At 40.6% G+C, this 20,483-nt stretch overlaps 1 protein-coding gene across 3 annotated transcripts in view; it reads left to right on the top strand.

Annotated features, from left to right (window-relative positions):
• NELL1 (neural EGFL like 1) overlaps positions 1-20,483 on the top strand; it is a 292,473-nt gene that overhangs the window by 262,003 nt on the left and 9,987 nt on the right. Inside the window, exons 16-17 of one of the 3 annotated variants that reach the window (XM_040609298.1) lie at positions 8,927-9,067; positions 19,528-19,721. In XM_040609298.1, coding sequence (XP_040465232.1) covers positions 8,927-9,067; positions 19,528-19,721 — 335 coding nt within the window. The remainder of the gene's footprint in view (positions 1-8,926; positions 9,068-19,527; positions 19,722-20,483) is intronic. The other 2 variants (XM_040609295.1, XM_040609297.1) reach the window with 2 other exon arrangements.

The raw sequence follows: 20,483 nt of genomic DNA, 5'->3' as shown, positions 1-20,483 counted from the left end.
GGCTCATCAATGAAACTTTTATACGTAGAGCCAGCGTCATCTGAATGATTCTTTGTGTGTTACGCACTGCATTGCAAACAGTTGGTACGTTGGGTGGAGAGTGCTGTTTGTTGGTGTCCTGTTTTGTAAGGGGTAACGTTCATCTTTTGTAGCTCTGATGAAGCAGTTTGCAGCCTGCATCCAGTTTACTTCAGCGGTTTTCTTGGAAGGGAACATTCCTTCTGAGACTGAATCTGAGAATGACCGAATGGTTGGGGTTGGAAGGGACCCCTGGAGGTCATCTGGTCCAACCCCTCTGTTCAGGCAAGGCCATCTAGAGCCAATTGCCCAGAACCATGGCCAGAAGGCTTGGAATATCTCCAAGGATGGAGGCTGCACAACTTCTCTGGGCCACCTGTGCCAGCACTTAGTCACGCTTACAGTAAAAAAAAGTGTTTCCTGATGTTCAAACAGAACCTTCTGTGTTTCCATTTGTGCCCAATGACTCTGGCCCTGTCACTGGGAACCACTGAAGAGAGCCTGGCTCTATCCTTGTTGTAACCTCCCTTTGGGTGTTTATAGGCACTGGGGAGATCCCCTCTGAGCCCTCTCTTCTCTAGGCTAAGCGGTCCTAGCTCTCTCAGCCTTTCCTCACGTGACATGCTCCAGTCCCTTAATCATCCTTGTGCCCATTATTGGACTCTCTTCTCTATGCCCACGTCTCTCTTGTACTGGGGAGGCCAACACTGGACCCAGTGCTCCAGCTGTGGCCTCGCCAGTGCTGAGGAGAGGGGAAGGAACACCTCCCTCAACCTGCTGGCAATACCTTGCCTAATGCAGCTGAAGACACAGTTTGCCTTCTTTGCAGCAGGGTCCCTTTGCTGCATCATGTTTGACTTGGTGTCTGCCAGGACCCCCCGCTCCTTTTCTGGCTGGTTGGTCCCTGTCAACACTTTTGTGTTAACATATTAACTCCATTAGGTAATTCTTCTTAAATTTTGTGATCTTGGCAAAGCATGTGCAACTCTTTAATTGCAGTGTGCCAAAATCAGTTGTCAAAAATGTCTTTTATTCTCATCGAGATACTAATATTTTATCAGATATTTAATGTATTTTGCCACGCAGATTTTTTGAAATAGAATTCTGAAATCTGTAGTTTGTTTTTAGTATGGTTTTAATTTTGTGCATAAAACTGTACTGTTAGGGATAGAATTGAACTTTTTTTAAAAAAAAATCTAGATAATCTTAGCTGTATAGAAGTATACTTCTGGGTGCTGAGGGCTTCATTGCTTACAGTCTGTTGACACAATGGACCTGTCCTGTTGATCTCTTATTTTATTCTAATATGCGTATCTAATATTCTGAATAGTTGCTCATGTATAATATATGCAGGTACAACTCCACTATCACAATTTAATTGAATTAGTAATCAGGGATGAAGATACTGAGCATTCGTCAAAAATAAAGCCCATATTCATGAGTCTCAAGGAGAGTGAAGGTTGGCCTTGCCTCTCGACCTGATTATTTGAGAACATCTTCACAGAGAAAAGAGAAATGGTGACCTAAAGGACAGGACAGTGGGCTAGAATTACGAAATTGAGGAGCTTCTCGCCCATTGGCTTTGGGCACCTTTGGGCAATTTGCTGTATCTCTCTGCCTTAATTATCTCACCTGTAAATTGCACATGATAGCTTTCTATGCTGCTGTAGAAAATTATATAAACAAGTTAAATAAGTACCACTTTACTAGTGGTCTACAGTTGGATTTCTGTATGGAAATGCTACTGCACTAATTTATATGGGTAACTTTAGCATGGAGAGCGTACGGTATTTCTACCTAAATAGTTAGAAAAATAACAAACTCAGGGTCCTCACAAAGTGCTCTGGTGCATTTAGGAAGAGAATAATGTCAAGAGAGTCTGAGGGGAGCATTCCTGTGGGATATAACAAGGTGTTAGTAGGGAATGAACTGAACTTTTACCCTAAAGTTGTGAGTTATCAGTCCAGCAATGGCTGGAGTTGGCAAACAGGCTTTTCTGAACTATGTGCTCCCTCTACCTCCGTCCAAGCCATCTACCTCAAACGTGATGGCAGTATTCTTCCAAGATATGACAAGAGCTGAAATACAGTAAGTGTTGGGCTAATAGCCCTGCTGTTTTCAGGATGATGTAAATTGAGAGACATGTTGACCGTAGGCCTCATTTGACAGAAAGTCTCTGGCTTAGTTTGAAACTTAACCTACTAATTGCAAAGTCAGTCTGTTTGTTTCTGGCTTGTGGAGCGATGATTATAATCCTGTTTGCAACAGAAACTGGAATGCTATACTAAGTATGAAATAGTTCTTCACCCTACCTAGTATCTTCTTGCCATGATTTCTACTGAGCAGTCTAGTATTCCCTACATCACGCAGCAATCTTTAAATATGAGAATACAAAAATTTCTTGTTTTAGCTCCAGTGTTGTTAAGTGACATGGATTTGAACCATCCAGGACCTTTAGGTTGCGTACTCCAAGCATGCCACATATTTAGCATACAAATAGACGAATATGAGAGTGTGAGACAGACATGCACTAAACTGATAAAGACATCATCTCAGAGTGTGTATTAAAAATGAATTTCAGTAAATTAAATGTTATATATTAAAAGAATCATACAAATTGCTGGTACAACTCGTCTGTGTTGTTCGGATACCAATTTAATTCCATTTATTCCTGTTAAACTTGTCTTTCCAAATTTGCACATGAGTTTCAGATGATTAAAAAAACTTGATAATACCGATCCAGAATTACATAATAAAGCATATTACAGCTTTTCTTTAATTATAGTGAGTGGTGGGGACACCTTTCATCCCTGAAAGCCATTTAGTACCATTATACTGTTTGCATGGGTTTGATTACTCATGAATATGAGTTGTATTCACTAGTTCAACAAATTTAAATTTTTATGGTTTACTACTGCGTCCTCAAAATCGGAAAATGGACCAAAGCTCGGACCATTTATTCAGGCAAAACTATTTCTGCCCAAGCAGGAGCTGCAAAGGCCAATATAAATATAATGCAATTACTATCAGTCTGTGAAAACACGCGTGACTGCCGAGGAGAGAGGAATATGTTATTTGGTGCTAATTGTTTCCTCAAAATCTCCTAATGAGTTAAAATGAAAGTAATTTAAAGAGAGGCTAAACATAAAGGAAAAATTTCCTGAGCAACTATTCCAGAGCCAGCTATTGGCTTCAGGCAGATAGAGGGGGGAATCTGTTCCACCTGAGACACTTAAAAGCTATGAGACAAGAAATTGATGATTAAAAATGTCAATAGATAGGGCTCAGACAGATGTCTTTCCTGTCCTTTCTGAGTTTTAGTATCTCTGTAGTCTTAAGAATGAACTGGCCCCTTGAGGATGAGCAACAGCCGTGAGTTGTTATTCAAATGTAACTAAATTATAGAGTTATCTGTGTTCTTCTAAGTTACCATTTGTTTAACAGCTAAATTGCCGTAGCGTTGCTGTAGCGTTGGTATTCCAGGCACACTGGGTTGTAAACCTGTGACAAGGTTGGAGTATTGTAGCTTCTTCTACTTTGCACTGGGAAAATCTAACAGACTTTAACGGTGGCTGTTGTTGGGGTATTTCTGCTTTATATTGCATATATTTAAAGATAAATGCAGGCCCTTCTTGATAACTGTAATGAACTGTCAGATCTGTTGTAAAGATTTAATGGTATAGCCAATAGAAAAGTTAATAAGAAAGGACAAAATTGAGCCTTTATATAAAGTTATGTAAAACAGTACATTATTATTTGCATACATCAACTGAATTTGGCATAAAGGTAGGCAGATGGGAGATTTTTTTTAGAGACAGAGAGAGAATTTTTCATCTCTGCTCATCCAAAGTAGTTGTCTCTGCTTTCAGGGTTTATTTGAAGTAGTCGAATGACTCCTTTGCAGCGGGGAAGCTGTTTGCATAGTGATGTCAGTGACATCCCTTTCTTGCTGTCTCTGTCTCGTGGAAGTTAGGCTCATGCGAGAGCAGGAGATGAGAAGAGGCTGGATTTTATGTATAACTTATGCCTTGCCTGGCTGGGTGAATTTTTCTGGTGTTTTTATGTTGAAGAAAAACTCTCTAACGTGGAAAACAAAGCTGTAATGCTCTGGAACTAACGGAGTTAACTGGCAGGGTACGATTTTAATTCAGGAAGCTTGAGACCTGTGTGATCCCTTCTTGTTAGTACATGGTTCTCCTGCTTATAGGTCTCCTGATCAACAGAGAGCTAAAGATAAGGATCTTACACCTTTTTGCATGAAAAAGGGCACAGTAAGGATTTGATGAACAGACACTTTTACAATAAAACTCTTCTGTCTCATTGAAGCTGTAGATTGCTAGCTATTACGTGACACTGAGCAGTTTTCCTTTCAGTATTATCACATAGTGACTTAAATGTGATGAGGCATTAGAAAAGATTGAATTATTTTAATTTTACTTTTTTTCACTGGGTTCTGAAGCCATTGTGTTTTATTTTGAGGTAAATTATCCTATTTATCTTGTCTGCATAAATATCTTTATGAATAATGCAAGAAGCTGGAATGCTAAAGGTAAAAATTACAGACCTGTCCTTAAAGGACAGGATTAACATCCTACGAGAGCTTATTCAAAACAAACCGGTGCCTTTGTTCTACAATACAAAAATGTGCCATTTTTGAGCTTTTGCAAAGCCATTATAGTGGAGTGTTGCCAAATCCATTAACAATTCTGTACCGATGACAGTTAAATAACTGAATGGGGTAAAAGCAGGCAATGGAATGGTCTGTGCAGGGTCTCTTTAGAAGGCTTGAATGAAAAAAACTGCAAAAATACTTCCATGGGGGTAAAAGCAGCAATGTCTTATGGTGAAATACAGCTAGAAACAAGAAGTATTACGCTTAATGCAAAGGTAGTGCAGCTATTTAGCTGAAGACTACAGAGGCAAGTTAAGGTTTTGGAATATTTGCAGTTCCCAAGGAAATGCTAAATTGGCTGTTTCTTGCAAGCATTCTGTTTTGGACTATCTGTCTATTAATGCAGACCTACAGAAAGCCCCCACAAATTTGAAGGCTGGTGGATGTGTTTTCACTGACTTCTGTGAGCATGGCTTAGCCATGTGGGATGACAAGGTGAAGATGTGCATGTAAAGACCCAGGCTTCTCCATCCATGGCAGGATGCTGCGAGAAGGCAGAGACTGGAGCTGAGAGCTGTGTGCTCGTTCTGCTGCCAGGAGCACTGAGGGTAGGCAAGACCTAAAGCATGGAGACACAGCCAAAAAATGTCCCCTCGTTGTTTCCTCTGGCCTGTGTCATTACAGGATTACTGAACTGGTTTTCTTGTGCTCCTTTGAGAAATGGTTGTAAATTTTGTACTGTTTTCACTGGCAGATCAGAGTTATAGGTTTTCCATTCAGCTTAACATAACTTTATGAAGAAAGTATATATATGTGCGTATTCTGGTTAGTATCTGCATACACAAAACACATATATACAGACACACAAAAGTGCATATATGGCTCAAATTGCATAGCGAAACCCAGAACCAGACTTGGATAGAAAGGTGTTAATCTTGAGGCAAGTATGCAGGCATAGTGCTAGTGTCTAAAGATGAAAAGGCAAAGATGAAGAAAGGTGAATTGATTCTAATTCCCTGAGCTAGCCATTACGTATATCAGCATCTTCCTATGCAGAAAAGATCTTCATAAAAGTGTTTTCAAAAGCCATAGTACATCCAGATGGAAACGATCTGTGAAGTGAACTAAGTAATGTCATGGCATGTGACACACCTTTTTATAAAGCTGTTATTTGCAGTTCCCTCTTGGTCTTAGGAACATCTTGAATGATTCTGAATTTCTAGAACAAATCCATAATATTTTCCTATACCTGCGGATATTTGTTTATACTTATGCTACAAATAATGCACAGGATCACAGGAGAAGCTAACAGACCTGATCATAATATTATCTCCCCTTTTAGTCTTTGTGTACATCAAGTATGGGAACAGGAAACTGTGATGTATCATACAAATGGAGAGAAGCCGCTAATGGTTTTCCCTGTTTATACCGCTGGTCATGTATATTGTATTATGCGGTGCTGCTAATGACGTGTTGCCAAAGGAATACTGGCTTGCTGCAGAAGCAGTGGGAGAGTTGCTTCCCCATTCTCCTCGCAGCTCCACCAGCCCAACCCGTCTCCTGCACGCACACACACGCATGTGCATGCAGGAGAAGGCTGGACTGGAGAGCAAGGAGAGTGCTGAGTTGAACCTGGAGAGGAGAAGAGCAGGGCACTTCCCGTCAGCTGGAAATGGCTTTGGGAGAGGAGAGGTGCTGGTATGGAGCAGAGCTTGAAGGTTGTTTTTTTTTTTTTAGTAGTTGCTTCTGCATGTGTGTTTTGTGGTGGATTTTCCCCAAGAAACTCGCACAGGATCTCCTTTTCCTTTGCCCTCTGCCCATGGCATGGGTAGGGCAGTGCTAGAGTATGTCCACTGGTCTAAGGAGATCAAGGCAGTTAAGGAAGAACCTCTACCACTGAAAGCAAGTCCCATTTTCCCAGCTCTGCTAGTTTAAGAAATTGGTTTGTGTCTCCCTGAACATCAGTGGACAAAAGCTATAGACAGGTATGGTACTGCCAACAATAAAGTCGCCTGGTTTTGAAATAGTTCTGTGTATTATCTTACTTTTCTGACATAACCTGGAGAGACTCGTACACTGACGCTGCTCTTCTTCCATTGAGTAAAATGCTGCTTAGTTTTGGTATCCTGGCAGAGAGACTTTCTGAGACATGATCTGCCAGTCAATTAGTATCCTCTACCATGAGCCTAAATCAAATACACTTTTGAAAGGGCTCATGTTTAGGAAAAAAAAATGAACTTTAGGAAATCTCTATTGATTCTGTAAATTAAAAATGTAAAATGGAATGGATCAAGGTCCGATACAGGACTGACCCAAGGAATCAGTCTTTAAGCAGGAACATTCTCCAGTTCAACACTGAGGAAGAAAAGAAAGCAAGAGGAAGGATTAATTTGCAGTTGACCTGCAATAGCAAAGTCATTCACTTTCGAAATAGGATTAAACTTGTTCCATCAGCCATGACATGTGAAAAGATCATGGGTATAAATTCTATTTGCTGTAATGAATTGAAAGTGTCTTGAGTTTGCAAGCAGCACTCATCGTTGATGGACAGCTAGATTTGTGCAGTGTTTTAACACTAAAATTAGCTTCAACAGAATAAAAAGTACAGAAAAGGTGGCAGCAGTGACAGATTTTAAAGCATGAAATACTGACTTTATTGTTAGAGGGAAGCTGAATAAAGCTAGAAATAAATAGTGGTTATAACCCTATTATGTAGACAACTTGCTGCATTCTTGAGTGAGGGTGAACGTAAAACTGGAAAAAGGCATTTGTTTAGGTTTCTCACCCATATTTCAACAAGAACAAATACTGTTACCTAAATGAGGAAAAATAGAACTTTTCTGTGATGTTGCTCGTAAGATGTGAGAAAATGGAACTATACTGAAGGATACTTCATTCAAATTTATTTTGACGTACATCAGTATGACTCCACTGCAGTCCATGAAATCATATTGGTGTATGTATTTTTGTAAATGGAGATAAAAGCTACACTCTGTGGTTACTTAATAACCTTAACTCAGTCTTGTGTCAGGATCATGTGACACTGGTACTTTGATGCTTGCAGATCTAAGTGCAGTTTCAGAACATGTTTTCCCCAAATTTTTGTGGTAGGTGTACACAATTTTATGTATATTTTAAATGTGCCGGTTGCAGAGAAAAAAAAAATCAATGGGTGAAAATGGCTAATATTTGTGAATAATATGAGATTCATTTCCATTGACAAGGTAGCCAGCTGAAAACTGTCCAGGGTTAAAAAAAATAATAATAATAAATTAAAAATAGCTTGAGCTAAATAAAGGGATGAAAATATAATAGCTTCTTAAATTACCGCAAGGTTAACATATAATTAATTTGCTAATTTTAATTACAACCCTAAAAAAATGTGCTGAAAAATGCTCAAAGGGGAGAAGCAGCCAGGTGCTAGCTGTGATTAGCCAAGTTACTAGCAATTATGAGGTCTCTGTTAACCATGTTACAGAAATTTTAAGAAGTCCTTTATAAAAACAGGACATTTATTGAAACTCAGCGGGGTATGCATCTTGCTGTACCTTTCCATTGCTACAGACTTGCTGTCACTTGCCTCACTCTTTTCCAGCTAAATGTTTTATTGCAGCTGAAACATGGACTGCTTTTTCTGTTTGTCACACGCTGTTATACATGTACTAGGTATTTATTTTGGTCATATAAACAGAAGAGATTAAATATTGGTTGCAAAGTTCTCTGAGCACCTTAGGTGCCAGATAGCTGACAGTATCACGGCTGAACACTGGAAACAGCAATCCTGAAGAAAATGCTTTTCCTTCCGAAGGTGTCCTGGGACATGCAGTTTGTATAGCAGAAATGTAGCTGCTTTTCAGTGGAGAACCAGCTCTGCAATGCTTCATATGCACCGACAAATGTAACTTCCGAGTTAAAAAAAAAAAGGGGGGGGGGGGGCAAAAAAATCTGCATGTTTGCTTTGCATTTTAAGCTAATCATGGTGTATACAAATGTTTTGTATGTATCAAATTCCATGATGTATTATTGTATTATTGTTCTTTTTTATTGTTATGTGAGTCGTGTTTTAAGTGTCTGTTGTTGGGAACCGTAATAACCTTGATCTATCTATTAAAGGAAGACTTTTTTTAAAAAAAAAATTAAAAAAAATAAAAGAAAACAAAAACAAACCAAAAAAACACACACAACAAAATGAAAAAAACCAACAATATTAAAAAAAACAAACAACAAACCAAACCTAAAGCATTGGTGTCAAAGGAAATTAATTTCCTGGCTGGCTTGTGTTTTTCTCTGAGGCAGATATTGATGAGTGTGCAGAGGGGATCATTGAGTGTCACAACCATTCACGCTGTGTTAACCTCCCAGGGTGGTACCACTGTGAGTGCAGAAGCGGTTTCCATGACAATGGAAGCTATTCTCTTTCCGGGGAGTCCTGTGTTGGTAAGCAATGATCAGCATAGCACTTTTTTTTTTCCTCCTTCTGCATGGTGTTACAAAGTGACTATTGAGACAATGTCCTGAGCAGTTACTGTGTTTAATACTAAAATGAGAATGCAAGCGAGCGTGGCTGCGTTTGTCAGCATCCCCGGCCACGCAGTGTGGGTGCTGGTTCAAGGCGAGTCACGTTTTTGAACGGTTATTACAGGAGGGAGGCGGTTGGAAATCCAACTTACTGGGCTTTGCCATTTATCATAATAAATTGCTGTAAAACTTGAAGTGAAAGTAGGCTTTCTGGGGAGCGTAATAGGTCATAAAAGGGGAAGAGTTGGTTTTCCATTTTCAAATTTCAGCAGAGCAATATGAGAACACATGTGGGGTATGTCTCCGCTGCTTTGCTTTGTTTGTTTTCCATTGTTTGGCATCTTCATCCTTTTATTTTTAGTTATGTGAATAGCATTACGCTCTTTATGCACCGTATATGCAGAATAAGACCCTAAGAGCATGAACAGAGAGGAATTTCTAAAGGAATGCAGAGGAGTTAGTTATTTCTATGGGAGGATAGAGGATGAGGCTCCTTGAGGATTTGGTGCTCATTCTTGCAGCCTGGGTGCCTTTCACTGGCTCTAAGAGTTTGTGTGCCACTGCTGCAAGTAGGCAATAATAAAATCATAGTGAAGATCCTAATTGTGGCTTAACTCTGCCTTAAAATTTCTCCATCTTTTTACTTATTTTCAGAAGCCTTATACGTAATTTCTATATGATATTTCATCAGATGACTCTCAAACTATTTAGAAAGGTTCCCATTTTAACTTCTATAGAGACAGACAACTTTGCATAGTTCTGTGTTCTTCAGAATTTCAGTTACTCCATCTCTACTCAGCTCTATGAATTTTCTATGAAAGGTTTTCTGCTTCTTCTATGATGATTTTTTTTTTTAACACTGTGAATTTTCATTTAGTATATCCATAAGTGCAAAGGGCTCTTTCTAAGATTTAAAGTAAAAATGTATATATTTTATTGCAGGTTTTTATTACAAATTTACTTGTAACAAACATTTCCATCTTATATGAATTTTGGCTATTAGAAGTCCTTGGGATAAGATAGCATTGTGTTTCAAAAACACAGAGGAACAATAATTATTTTCAAAAGCAATATTTTGTAGGTTGTCCAACTATATTAGTGTTGTGGTGTAACCCCAGCCGGCAGCTCAGCCCCACGCAGCCACTCGCTCACTCTTCCCTGGTGGGATGGGAGAGAGAACCAGAAGAGAAAAAATGAGAAAACTCATGGGCTGAGAGAAAGGCAGTTTAACGGGTAAAGCAAAAGCCGCACACATGGAAGCGAAGCAATGCGAGGAATCCCTTCCCCCCTCCCCAGGGGCAGGCAGGTGCCCAGCCACCCCCAGGACAGCAGGGCTCCGTCACACGTAGCGGTGACTTGGGAGGACAAACGCCGTCACTCCCAACGTCCCCCCGTCCTTCTTCTCCCCCAGCTTTCCATGCCGAGCGCAACGCCGCATGGGATGGGATGTCCCTTTGGTCCATGGGGCTCGGCTGTCCCGGCTGTGTCCCCTGCCAGCCCCTGGTGCCCCCCAGCCTGCTGGCTGGTGGGTGAGGAGCAGGAAAGGCCTTGAATTGACATACCAGAGGCTGTGCTGCCCCTCGGTGGGACCTGGGCAGACTGGAGAGCTGGGTGGAGAGGGACCTGGTGAGGCTCAGCAGGGGCAAGTGTGAGGTCCCGCACCTGGGGAGGGAGAACCCCCTGTACCAGCACAGGCCGGGGCTGACCTGCTGGAGGGCGGCTCTGCAGAGGAGGCCCTGGGACTGCTGGTGGGCAGCAGGTTGCCCCCGAGCCAGCACCGTGCCTGTGTGGCCAAGGTGGCCACTGGGCTCCTGGGGTGCATGAGGAGCGTGGCCAGCAGGTGCAGGGAGGTGATTCCCCCAGCTCTGCTCCGCCCTGGTGAGGCCGCACCTGGAGCGCTGTGCCCAGTGCTGGGCTCCCCAGTTCCAGGGACAGGGAACTGCTGGGGAGGGGCCAGTGGAGGCTACGAAGGTGATGAGGGGCCGGAGCATCTCCCTCGTGAGGCAAGGCTGGGAGAGCTGGGGCTGGGAAGAGAAGACTGAGGTGGGGAATCTTATAGTGTCTACAAGTATCTTAAGGGCGAGTGCCAGCAGGATGGGGCCAGGCTCTTTTCAGTGGTGCCCAGCGACAGGCCAAGGGGCAACGGGCATGAACTGCACCACAATAAGTTCCATCTGAACATCAGGAAAAACACCTTTGCCTTGAGGGTGGCAGAGCGCTGGAACAGCCTGCTGGAGAGGCTGTGCAGTCTCCTCCTCTGGAGACATGCAAAACCCACTTGGGTGTGATCCTGTGTAGCCTGCTCTAGCAGGGGGTCAGACCAGATGGTCTCCAGAGGCCCCTTCCACCCCTGACCATGCTGTGACTGTGTAAGCAGTGCTTAGCAGTAACAAAAACATCCCTCAATTTTCAACGCTATTTCCAGCACAAATCCAAAGCATAGCTCTAACCTAGCTACTCTGAAGAAAATTAACTCTATTCCAGCCAAAACCAGCACACTTAGCATTTTACACATTGTCCTAAGCTGACAGCTCAATAAAATCACAGCAGTGAACTTCATTGTGGTAACTGTGTAAAAGAAATGGCAGGTTTTAAAGCATTTTGGGACTTAATAGGTAAAACACCACATGACAGTCTCATATTTCTAAACAAATTATCAAATGTTAAGAATTCTCTTCTGGTTTACATTTAGTTCTCTTTTTTTTTTTTTTTTTACACGTAAATTCTGAAAAAGGAGTGATGGGTAGAGCAATGTTGAAAATAGTTGCTTTAGGAGAAGTCGAAGCACCATGACATAGCCTTCAAAAAGCCCTGAGGCAACTGGGGATAAGGGTCATTCCTAGCATTCCTGACACCTGCCTGTACTGCTTGTGTGGGGAACCCCATCCCTTGCCAGGCTGACCTTACGGAGTTGGTTTGGGACAAAGAAGTTCTAAGGCTCAGGCTGGTCTCAGGAAAAAAGAGGTGCATAGGCAAGGCAGTGGTTTTGAATGGCTCACAGCTAGGCTCAGCTTCTGAAAAAGTCATTATTGCTTGCATTGCATCACGGCTAAAGGGAAGAGCACTTGGCTACCCTGCAGCAAAAAAAGAGCCTAAAATGTTCTGGATTCTGTGGGGATTGGAGGGATGAGTTTTCCTGAAAACAAACTGCCCTTGCTTTGACCTGCACAGCGTGCTGGAAGTTTGTAAGGTGAGGTGCTCATCTTGCCATATGCAAGTTGTAAACAGAACGTGAAATTAGCAGGGTTATTTTAACGAAATAGCTCTTCTGAACCATCTGCTGCAGGGTACCAGTGAGGAAGAGAATAAACCAGTTTATTTTATTTCATTATACTGGTTAACCAATTAAAAATTAATTGAAAGACTCTGCTAACCCACACTGACAAAGGAATTTCGAAGTGTGATATTGAAGTGCAATAAGAATTGTTTAAAATTACATGATAACACTACACATTCTGCCTAGACCTTGGTTTCTTGAACACTGACTTCCACCACATTACAGAGCTCGTTTGCGTGGTGGAGTCTTTAGAGTCAAGGCCAGTGTCATTCAGTCTGCTCCAGATGGAAGAGGTTTCATCTGCATAGCAACAGCGTTTTCTCCTGGTGTATTTTCCAGACTGTATACTGAAATCCTAGCATGTACCTGAGGTGGATTTGGACCATTGCCCTTCAGTGTGTTTTGGAACGTTTCTCCTTCCTCTTGAAGGACAAAACCTAGAGAACAATAAATAGGCTAAGAGCATAACTACAAATAAATAATAAAAAAAGATCAAACCCTCCTCCACAAAACAATAGTAGTAATAACATATGAAAATCATAAGGCAGTGGGAGGGAGTACTCTGCTCTGACAGATTGCCCAGAGCCCAGGCAGCCAGTTGCTTTTGCTGGATGCATTTATGTATCTCTTGGTTAACCCCCTTTCCCATTTTTATGTAGGTGGTCTTGTAGCCGAGTCATTGCTTGCGGTGTCTCTGCAGTGCTTGCAGAACATTTTAAAAAAATAACATCTATTTGGGAAGTGTTGTGATACTTTAGTGCTTCTAAAAGCTATATTCTCATTGACTAGCAGAAAACAGTGGAGTTTGGCCCCTGGCAAGGGACAGAGGTGTAACGGATGTGGCAGGGAAGGTCACAGTGTTGCTCCAGAGCTTGGGCAGTAAGGATGTATGACTTCGCCAGGCCACTTCAAGCTTGGGAAGATTCTTTTATTACTCAAAATACCAACCGAAGGCAGCTTTGAAAAGGGAATATATTTCCATGGCTATGTGTTTATAAAAGATGGCAGCTTCATAAGGTGATAGTGAGCAGGCTCAAATTAAGAGAATGTAATTTAATTTTCAGCGGTAGCATTTTTATGAGGCGCTGGCCTTTCACAATATGTTATTAAGAATACTGCTTGCAGACAAAAGGCAATTGCTGCACTAAGTTGTTAGCAAAGTTTGCTTGGCAATTAAAACATAGGCTATAGCTGCTGGGTTGTGTATTTTTTTTTCTTTTTTTAATATGAGCATTGCTACGCTTTAAGGTTAACAAACAAAAGTACTTTATAGAGAACTATGAGCTGTCATATGATGTTCATCCCAGTATTAACTACTATCTACTGGTACCATATTGAAGTAACTGACATACGTTGTTTTTTCCCTGCGCTAAGTACCTGTTGCCAAATACTGCTATCTCATAAGGTAATCATTGAATAAACCCTCACCATTGAATTTTCAGTGATAACCTTTAAGATTATCAGAACCAAAAGCTGGCAAATAAATGCTGTATTCTGGGGAGTTCATAATGTCCCACAAAGCTCACTCCCATCTACAGCAGCAAAATAAAAGCAAATTAAATTGTTTTTTACGCTCCATCTCTCTTTAAGCAAGATGCTTCCAGTCTCTAAAGAGCTGTTCAGACCCTGGCGTGCAAAATTCTTGATCCCATTTTTTTCATGATGTTTTCTGGTTTTGAGTTTCTGTGTTGTGACTTGCAAGCACAGAAGGAAAAACCAAGGCAGCAGTCCCTGTCAGTCGTTGGTTATTTTTTTCTTTTCTTTAAGAATCAGTGCAACTTTTGTAGGGAACCTTAACATGGATCCTCCTCCCACCAAAAAACCACAGGATTCACCATGTATTTCACCCTGAAAGGTTGCATAGCTAGACCTCATGGCAGGGCTAGAGTAGCTGCTGGGGGGAAATGAAAGCTGGAAAAAGGCAGGACTCAGCAGCTTGTGGAAAAAAACCCCTCCACATATGTTAGTCTCCCACAAAAGTTGGGTGAAGCAGAGCTGGAGAGTGAGATCTGAATGGGATTAAAACCGGTTCCTGAAGCTTTCATAGATTCCATAGTGTGCTGCAGTGTTGTCCTGTTACCTAGATTAGAAAGAAAAAGGAGGTTTGTTGTTTATTTTGCCCCCTTCCTGTGTCAAACAAAAAGCTAGAGCCATCCTTTGAAAATCTTCCTATATGCCTGAGAATTGTTTTTCTATCTCTAGTTAGAGAAGTGGTGCATAGACAGAAAGGTTTGCGTGTGGTACAGTGTCCCAGACCAACACTAGAACCTGCTGGTTTACGACTTTCTTCTGTTCTGCTCATAGAATTTTTTAGACTCTGATATTATGAGCATTGTGTCTGTGGATTTTATCCTGCAAAATAAAAATAATGTTGCTTACTTTCCTTTTAGTAAATTCTGATTCTTGTATTCTAAGAGAAAGTTGCATTCCATGTCTTCAAGGTAATTGTATGTAGTCATTTCTGTATTTTCCAGAAAGCATTAGTAAATCCTATATTCAGTCTCTAATTTACTGTGCGATGTTCTTTAATAGACCATTATGTCTCTATAGAATAAAAGTACTCTCATAAAATATTTTCTAACTAAAAATGAATCTGTTTAGTGATTTATTTTTTCAAAGATGAGTCCAAATAACTTTGATTTAGAAAGAAGGCAAATACATTAAGTGACAAGTTGCCTGTGAAATATGATATGTCAAAACAGTGTTTAGTTAACTTGTACATACATTGGTTTGGTAGCTCAGCGTACATTTTTCACGTTAACATTTTACTGTAATGGTTTAATGTACCGTAACAGTTAAAATTAGCACATTAGCAGGGTTCTTTCTTCTGCAACAGCTTATCATGATATTACAGAGCACCACACTGCATGACTTGCTTGCACACATTTATTAAGGTGCTATAGAAAAGTCGTACCATTAAAACCTGAATAGCCTTGAAAACTAAGAAATGAAGTAGCTAGGGATTGGTTTAAAATTTCAGTTAAACCAAGTTAATGAGCTGGTGTTGATATGTACAGTCATGCTTGTCTTCTACCCCATTCAAATACAGTGGCCATGGGACCTCTCATAATATCTGAAGCAAAATACTTCTCATTACAGCCAAAAAGGATGGAAAAGGAAATTGCATCTCAGGGGATTATCTTATTCCATTTTGATTCTGATTTCTTGTGTGCCCAAGTTACCAAGCTGTCTTTATGTACTTTGAGAGCGCATTGGGAAATGTGCACATCTTGGCTGGTTTGTTTTCCTTCTTTTCCCGTCGACGAAATATGACTAGTTGCGTTGCGACTAAAATACATATGATCATGTACTTGTTGCCATACATTTGTTTAAGGAAGCACAGAGTGGGAGTGCTTGAAGAGTGAACATCTTCATGGGTTTTATGTAGTCCTGTGCAACGTTTGAGGTGCCATGTCTTGGCAGCAATCACTTTGCTGTCGGCTATATGTTGATAGAAAATAGCGAAAGGGTAGCATTACAAGCACACTTTGGTTATGGTCATTTACACTAGATCCTCACTTTTCCTTGGAAAGGAGCTGTGTGGAGGGGGGACGTAAATCTCTGCCACTTTTACTTGGGTTAATTAGTAGGTTTTGCCACAGATTATCTCAATATAATGAATAAAATTGCAAAGTCCTATTCCAGGTGCACGATAGAAATAACATCCCAAAAGTCAAGACAGACATCTTGTTCTTGTGCTATATGCAGGGAAGGACTTTGGAGCCTCCTTGCTATCTCACATATCCGCTTGTCCTTTCAGAGTTGTTTGATTTATAAATTAATATTTCATCTTCTTCCCATCTAGTGTTGTTATAATGGGAGATAAGGAGTTGGGTACAGTTTTGCCTTGCTCGTGATTAACTGTTCCAGTTGTGGCCCTGCATCTTCTGAGAGCAGCTGTGGGAAAGCAAATGAAACCTGAGAGGAGTGTGGGGAATTTGAGCTGAGCAAGGTTCTGAATAATATAAAAATAATCTATGTGCAAGAGTCTTGTAATGCAATTTTCATATTCATTAAGATATTGGTTTGTACATGTTCAGAATTTTAAACTAAGCTAATTTTTCATCACCTAAGTAGGCATGTTGACTTCAGTTGTTCAGAGAAATTTCACACTAAAGACGACTTTTTTCTTCCATGTTTTGCATAGCCATCTACATGATGATCTCATGTCAGTATGAGCAGGTCCATTTGATCTCCATTAAACTGAAATACTTTCTTAAGCTAACTGGGAGCTAACAATATGGGAGCATTTCTCTGGGTTGTTTTCCTTCCCCACCCCCCCAGTGTGGTTTGAGGCTGAAAGAGTGAAAGGGACAAAAACATGTTATGTTTATAATTTCTTTACCTGAAGTTACTGGGAACATTGACTGTTCTGACTTTCAGAAGTGCAGTCAGTGACAAGGAAAAACTGCCAAAGGGATGTTCTCAGAAAATTAGCTCTATTAAAAGTTCAGCTGGAAATGAGTGCAGAGTCCAAGCATTTTATGTTTGATTAATAATGAAAACTTTTAAATAATCAATGCTATAAAATAATAAGAAACCATCATTTGCATAAAGAACAACAACAACAAAAAAGTGCAAACAGCAGCAGTTAGGAATTTGTGTTCATGGTATGTTACTCAGCTTTGCTTGATTGGTTTCTTTGTCAAGAAAGTCCCATTCACCAGTTTGGGCCGCCCTTAATGGGGGCATCCTTTTTGTGTGTGCTAAAGAGAGGAGAGTAGTAGCAGTAAGTAAATAGGATGTTCTTCCCTTTTGGATACGTGTAACAGATTAAGTTGGCTTTGTGCAATGTGAACAGGTCTGTACCACTGACAATATGAATAATGTTATTTTCTATAATTGCTAACATCTGGCTTTACATAAATCTGTTAAATTACATGGAAACAGAATTAGATTTCTGTGTCGTAAGTAAAGCAATTACATGGAACTCTGTAGGCAATATGGCTTTATATTCATCTGTGAAATCCTTTTAGTTTTGAACTGTGAAAGCTACCCTTCTAATCTGCACTGTGATCCTACTACATGATATATATATATATATATATATATATATATATGCTATTCAAGGAGCCCTTAATATGGTGAGGGAGAGAATATTGATAAGGCTTGGTGAAATCACCAAAGACAAACTGAATGCTTCATTTATACCTTTGCCTTTAACATAAAATAGAAGTCAAATTCTATTGAAAGGGAAATTGGATATTTTTAAGAATATTTTTAGTCTTAACAGTAGGTGTTTGGGTATAATTCATTTAACCAGTCCACTCGTTGCTCTGTTCATGTCAGTCTTTATGGGTTTTACCTCCCATAATAATTTGGCACTTGTTAACCACTGAACTACAAGTTAAATTTCTCTTAGTGCAGCACCTTTCACACTACTGGTAGTGAACCTTTCAAGTACTCTGTTGGTACTAAGCCACACACTGGAACAATAATGTTCTTCTTCGGCGATTAAGACTGTCAGGCCAGCAAAATACACCTTTTTTAGGGGAGTCTGAGTGACAAGCAATCAAATTGTGCTATCAGACCACTGGGAACATCTCTGGCAAGGGACTGGCCCACTGGTTACCCCAGGAGTGAAGCCCATGTGCAATGTAATTGCCTCCAGCTTCCCTGGTGGCTGTAAGCAGAAGGAGGAACAGGCAATTTCTGGTGGCCCGGGGTCCCTGACTCAGTTGTGCAGGTTGATTTTGCGTTTGGTCAAATCCAAGGGTACTACCACATTTCCACTTGTTCCTGGGCTGTTTATGAATTGAAATCAGGAATTTTACAAACCAGGTGAGAGGGAATTTAGTGGTGTGATTGTTACAGAGTTTCCTTCAGCAGATTGAGAGAATTGTTAGAGTCTTTTTAAGATCTGGCTTTCTGAGGAGATGACTGTCCAAACAGTAGGGCAAGTGGCCAGCACATCCCACATAAATTAAACTTTAGGTAATTTTTCTTTGTGAATTCTATTGAATTTTTAAATTTGTTGTTATAGAGAGGAGTTGAAAGTACTCGGGTAATACTGAACAGTTATAAATCTCATGCTATTAATATGGTCATTTTTAAGTGGTGTGATGGTTCTTCCTTGTAATTTCTGAATTCATATGGTAGTATTCTGAAATTCTCATGACCAAAACTGTCACATACTTCTAAATGACTTTCTTCTTCAGCCGCCCTCCCACCACTGGTAACAGTTTTCATTGTTTGTGTTGGAAGAAAAGAGACTTACCAGTTTACTGGTATTTTTTCTGAAAATCTGTCAATATATTGTTTAAGAACAGTTCAAAATTATTTTCTGAAAGAAATACCTGTTTTTAATAATGTGCTTAAAAATCTCATGGCTTTTGCTGCAAGAAAAGGAAGGCTGCATTAACTCCCTAGATAAATTCATATTACATAATTATATTTTACTCTCCAAAACCAATTTTAATGGGATACTGTAGTTCACTTCTCTCTAGTGTGTAATGATTTTCTTTTGTTATTTCTTTGTATCATCGCTAAATCATACTTTTCCTGCATAGCTTTCTTCTAAGACTTTTTTTTCCATGTATAAGGTATCTCTGATTTTATTCTTTATTTCCTTCTTTTTTTTCCTTTTTTTTTCTTCTCAATTCACTCATACCTTCCAGCACTGGGGAAAGGATGCAATTGACTGCTTTTAGTATGGGAACTGTTGATTGTGCTAGGAACTTACGAAGAATAGTGCACTTCTGTTGCGGTGTAAAGTCCAGAACAGAGTGTGGTCTAATTGACAGAAAGTCACTCTGATTACTCGCTACTTTCCAGTCACTGGGAAATCACAATACACCTTTTCTGATGGTTCAGCTGCATCACTGATACACAGTTCCACTAGGTATGTCAGACTCAGCATTTACAAATAAGCCTGCTGGAGATAGTTTTAAGAATTCTTGGTGGAATTGAAAGAAATGCTGAAATATAACCTAAAAAAATATATAAATAAATGTTTAATTTCTAGCAAGTAAATGTGGAAGATTTGAGAAAGAAGGCACCCCCTTTCGTCAGCAAGGCAGATGAGTAGGAATTACTTAATACAGAAATAACATTTGCCCCATGAAAAAAATGTCCAAAGCATTATAAATCTGCTTTTTTGCAGATATTGATGAGTGTGCCTTAAAGACCCACACCTGTTGGAACGATTCAGCCTGTGTGAACCTGGCAGGAGGGTTTGATTGCCTTTGTCCGTCCGGACCATCTTGCACTGGAGACTGTCCCCATGAAGGCGGCTTCAAGCGGAATGGGCAGGTGTGGACCCTGAAGGAGGACAGATGCTCTGTTTGTTCCTGCAAGGTGAGATCCAGCTGACCTGGGTTTCAGGAGTCCTTGAATCCTTTGGGCTTGTATCAGAAACCAAATATTGCAGTGCCACTGGTGTGGACAAAAATACTAACCTGAGCCCAAGGCACTGAGGCAAAAGGTAAGCTCTGCTGTGGGCACGGAAGCTGTGCTGGGGAAATTCTCTGGGGAAGTAATCTTTTCTTTTTATTTTACACAACCACAGCCACAGCTGAATAATAGCTAACCCTGCTGAGCTTCTACCACATCACCCTGTGGGCCAGAGCCACTCATGCCTTGATGGGGGTCTTGCATTACCCTTTAACATATGGTGCAGGCAATTAGCACGTTTACTGGAAATGTTGAAAACTGATTTCTCTTTCACATGAATATGCAGCTCTGAGGGCATGTCCTGTTATCAGTCGTCTTCTTGTCGGTGGTTTTCCCTTTACTTCGAATACATGTGAATTAACAGGGCGAGAAGGAAGGCCTGAGCATGAGTAAAAGGTTAAAGGACCTAGCAGCAGGCGCTTAATTTCTTCAAGTGAAGAAGGGTGAAGGCCAGCTTTCTCCTCATCATCCCAGCTTGGCTGTGTTGGCAGCTCTCTCGCTTGAGCAGTGCAGCTCTCTCGGCACCTTTGGAGAAGCTAGGCATAGTATAAGTAGATCTGCCTTACACATTTAAATCCATTTTTTGTACCCTGCCACCCCCTACCCCCACCCCCCAAAGTTATCTGTTCTTTTCTGAGTATGGCAGCCAAACTAAAAGAACATTTG

This window comes from Falco naumanni, chromosome 10 (assembly GCF_017639655.2).
Source record: "Falco naumanni isolate bFalNau1 chromosome 10, bFalNau1.pat, whole genome shotgun sequence".
In the NCBI taxonomy this organism is placed as follows: domain Eukaryota; kingdom Metazoa; phylum Chordata; class Aves; order Falconiformes; family Falconidae; genus Falco; species Falco naumanni.
This window is presented reverse-complemented; position numbering and strand designations above follow the sequence as displayed.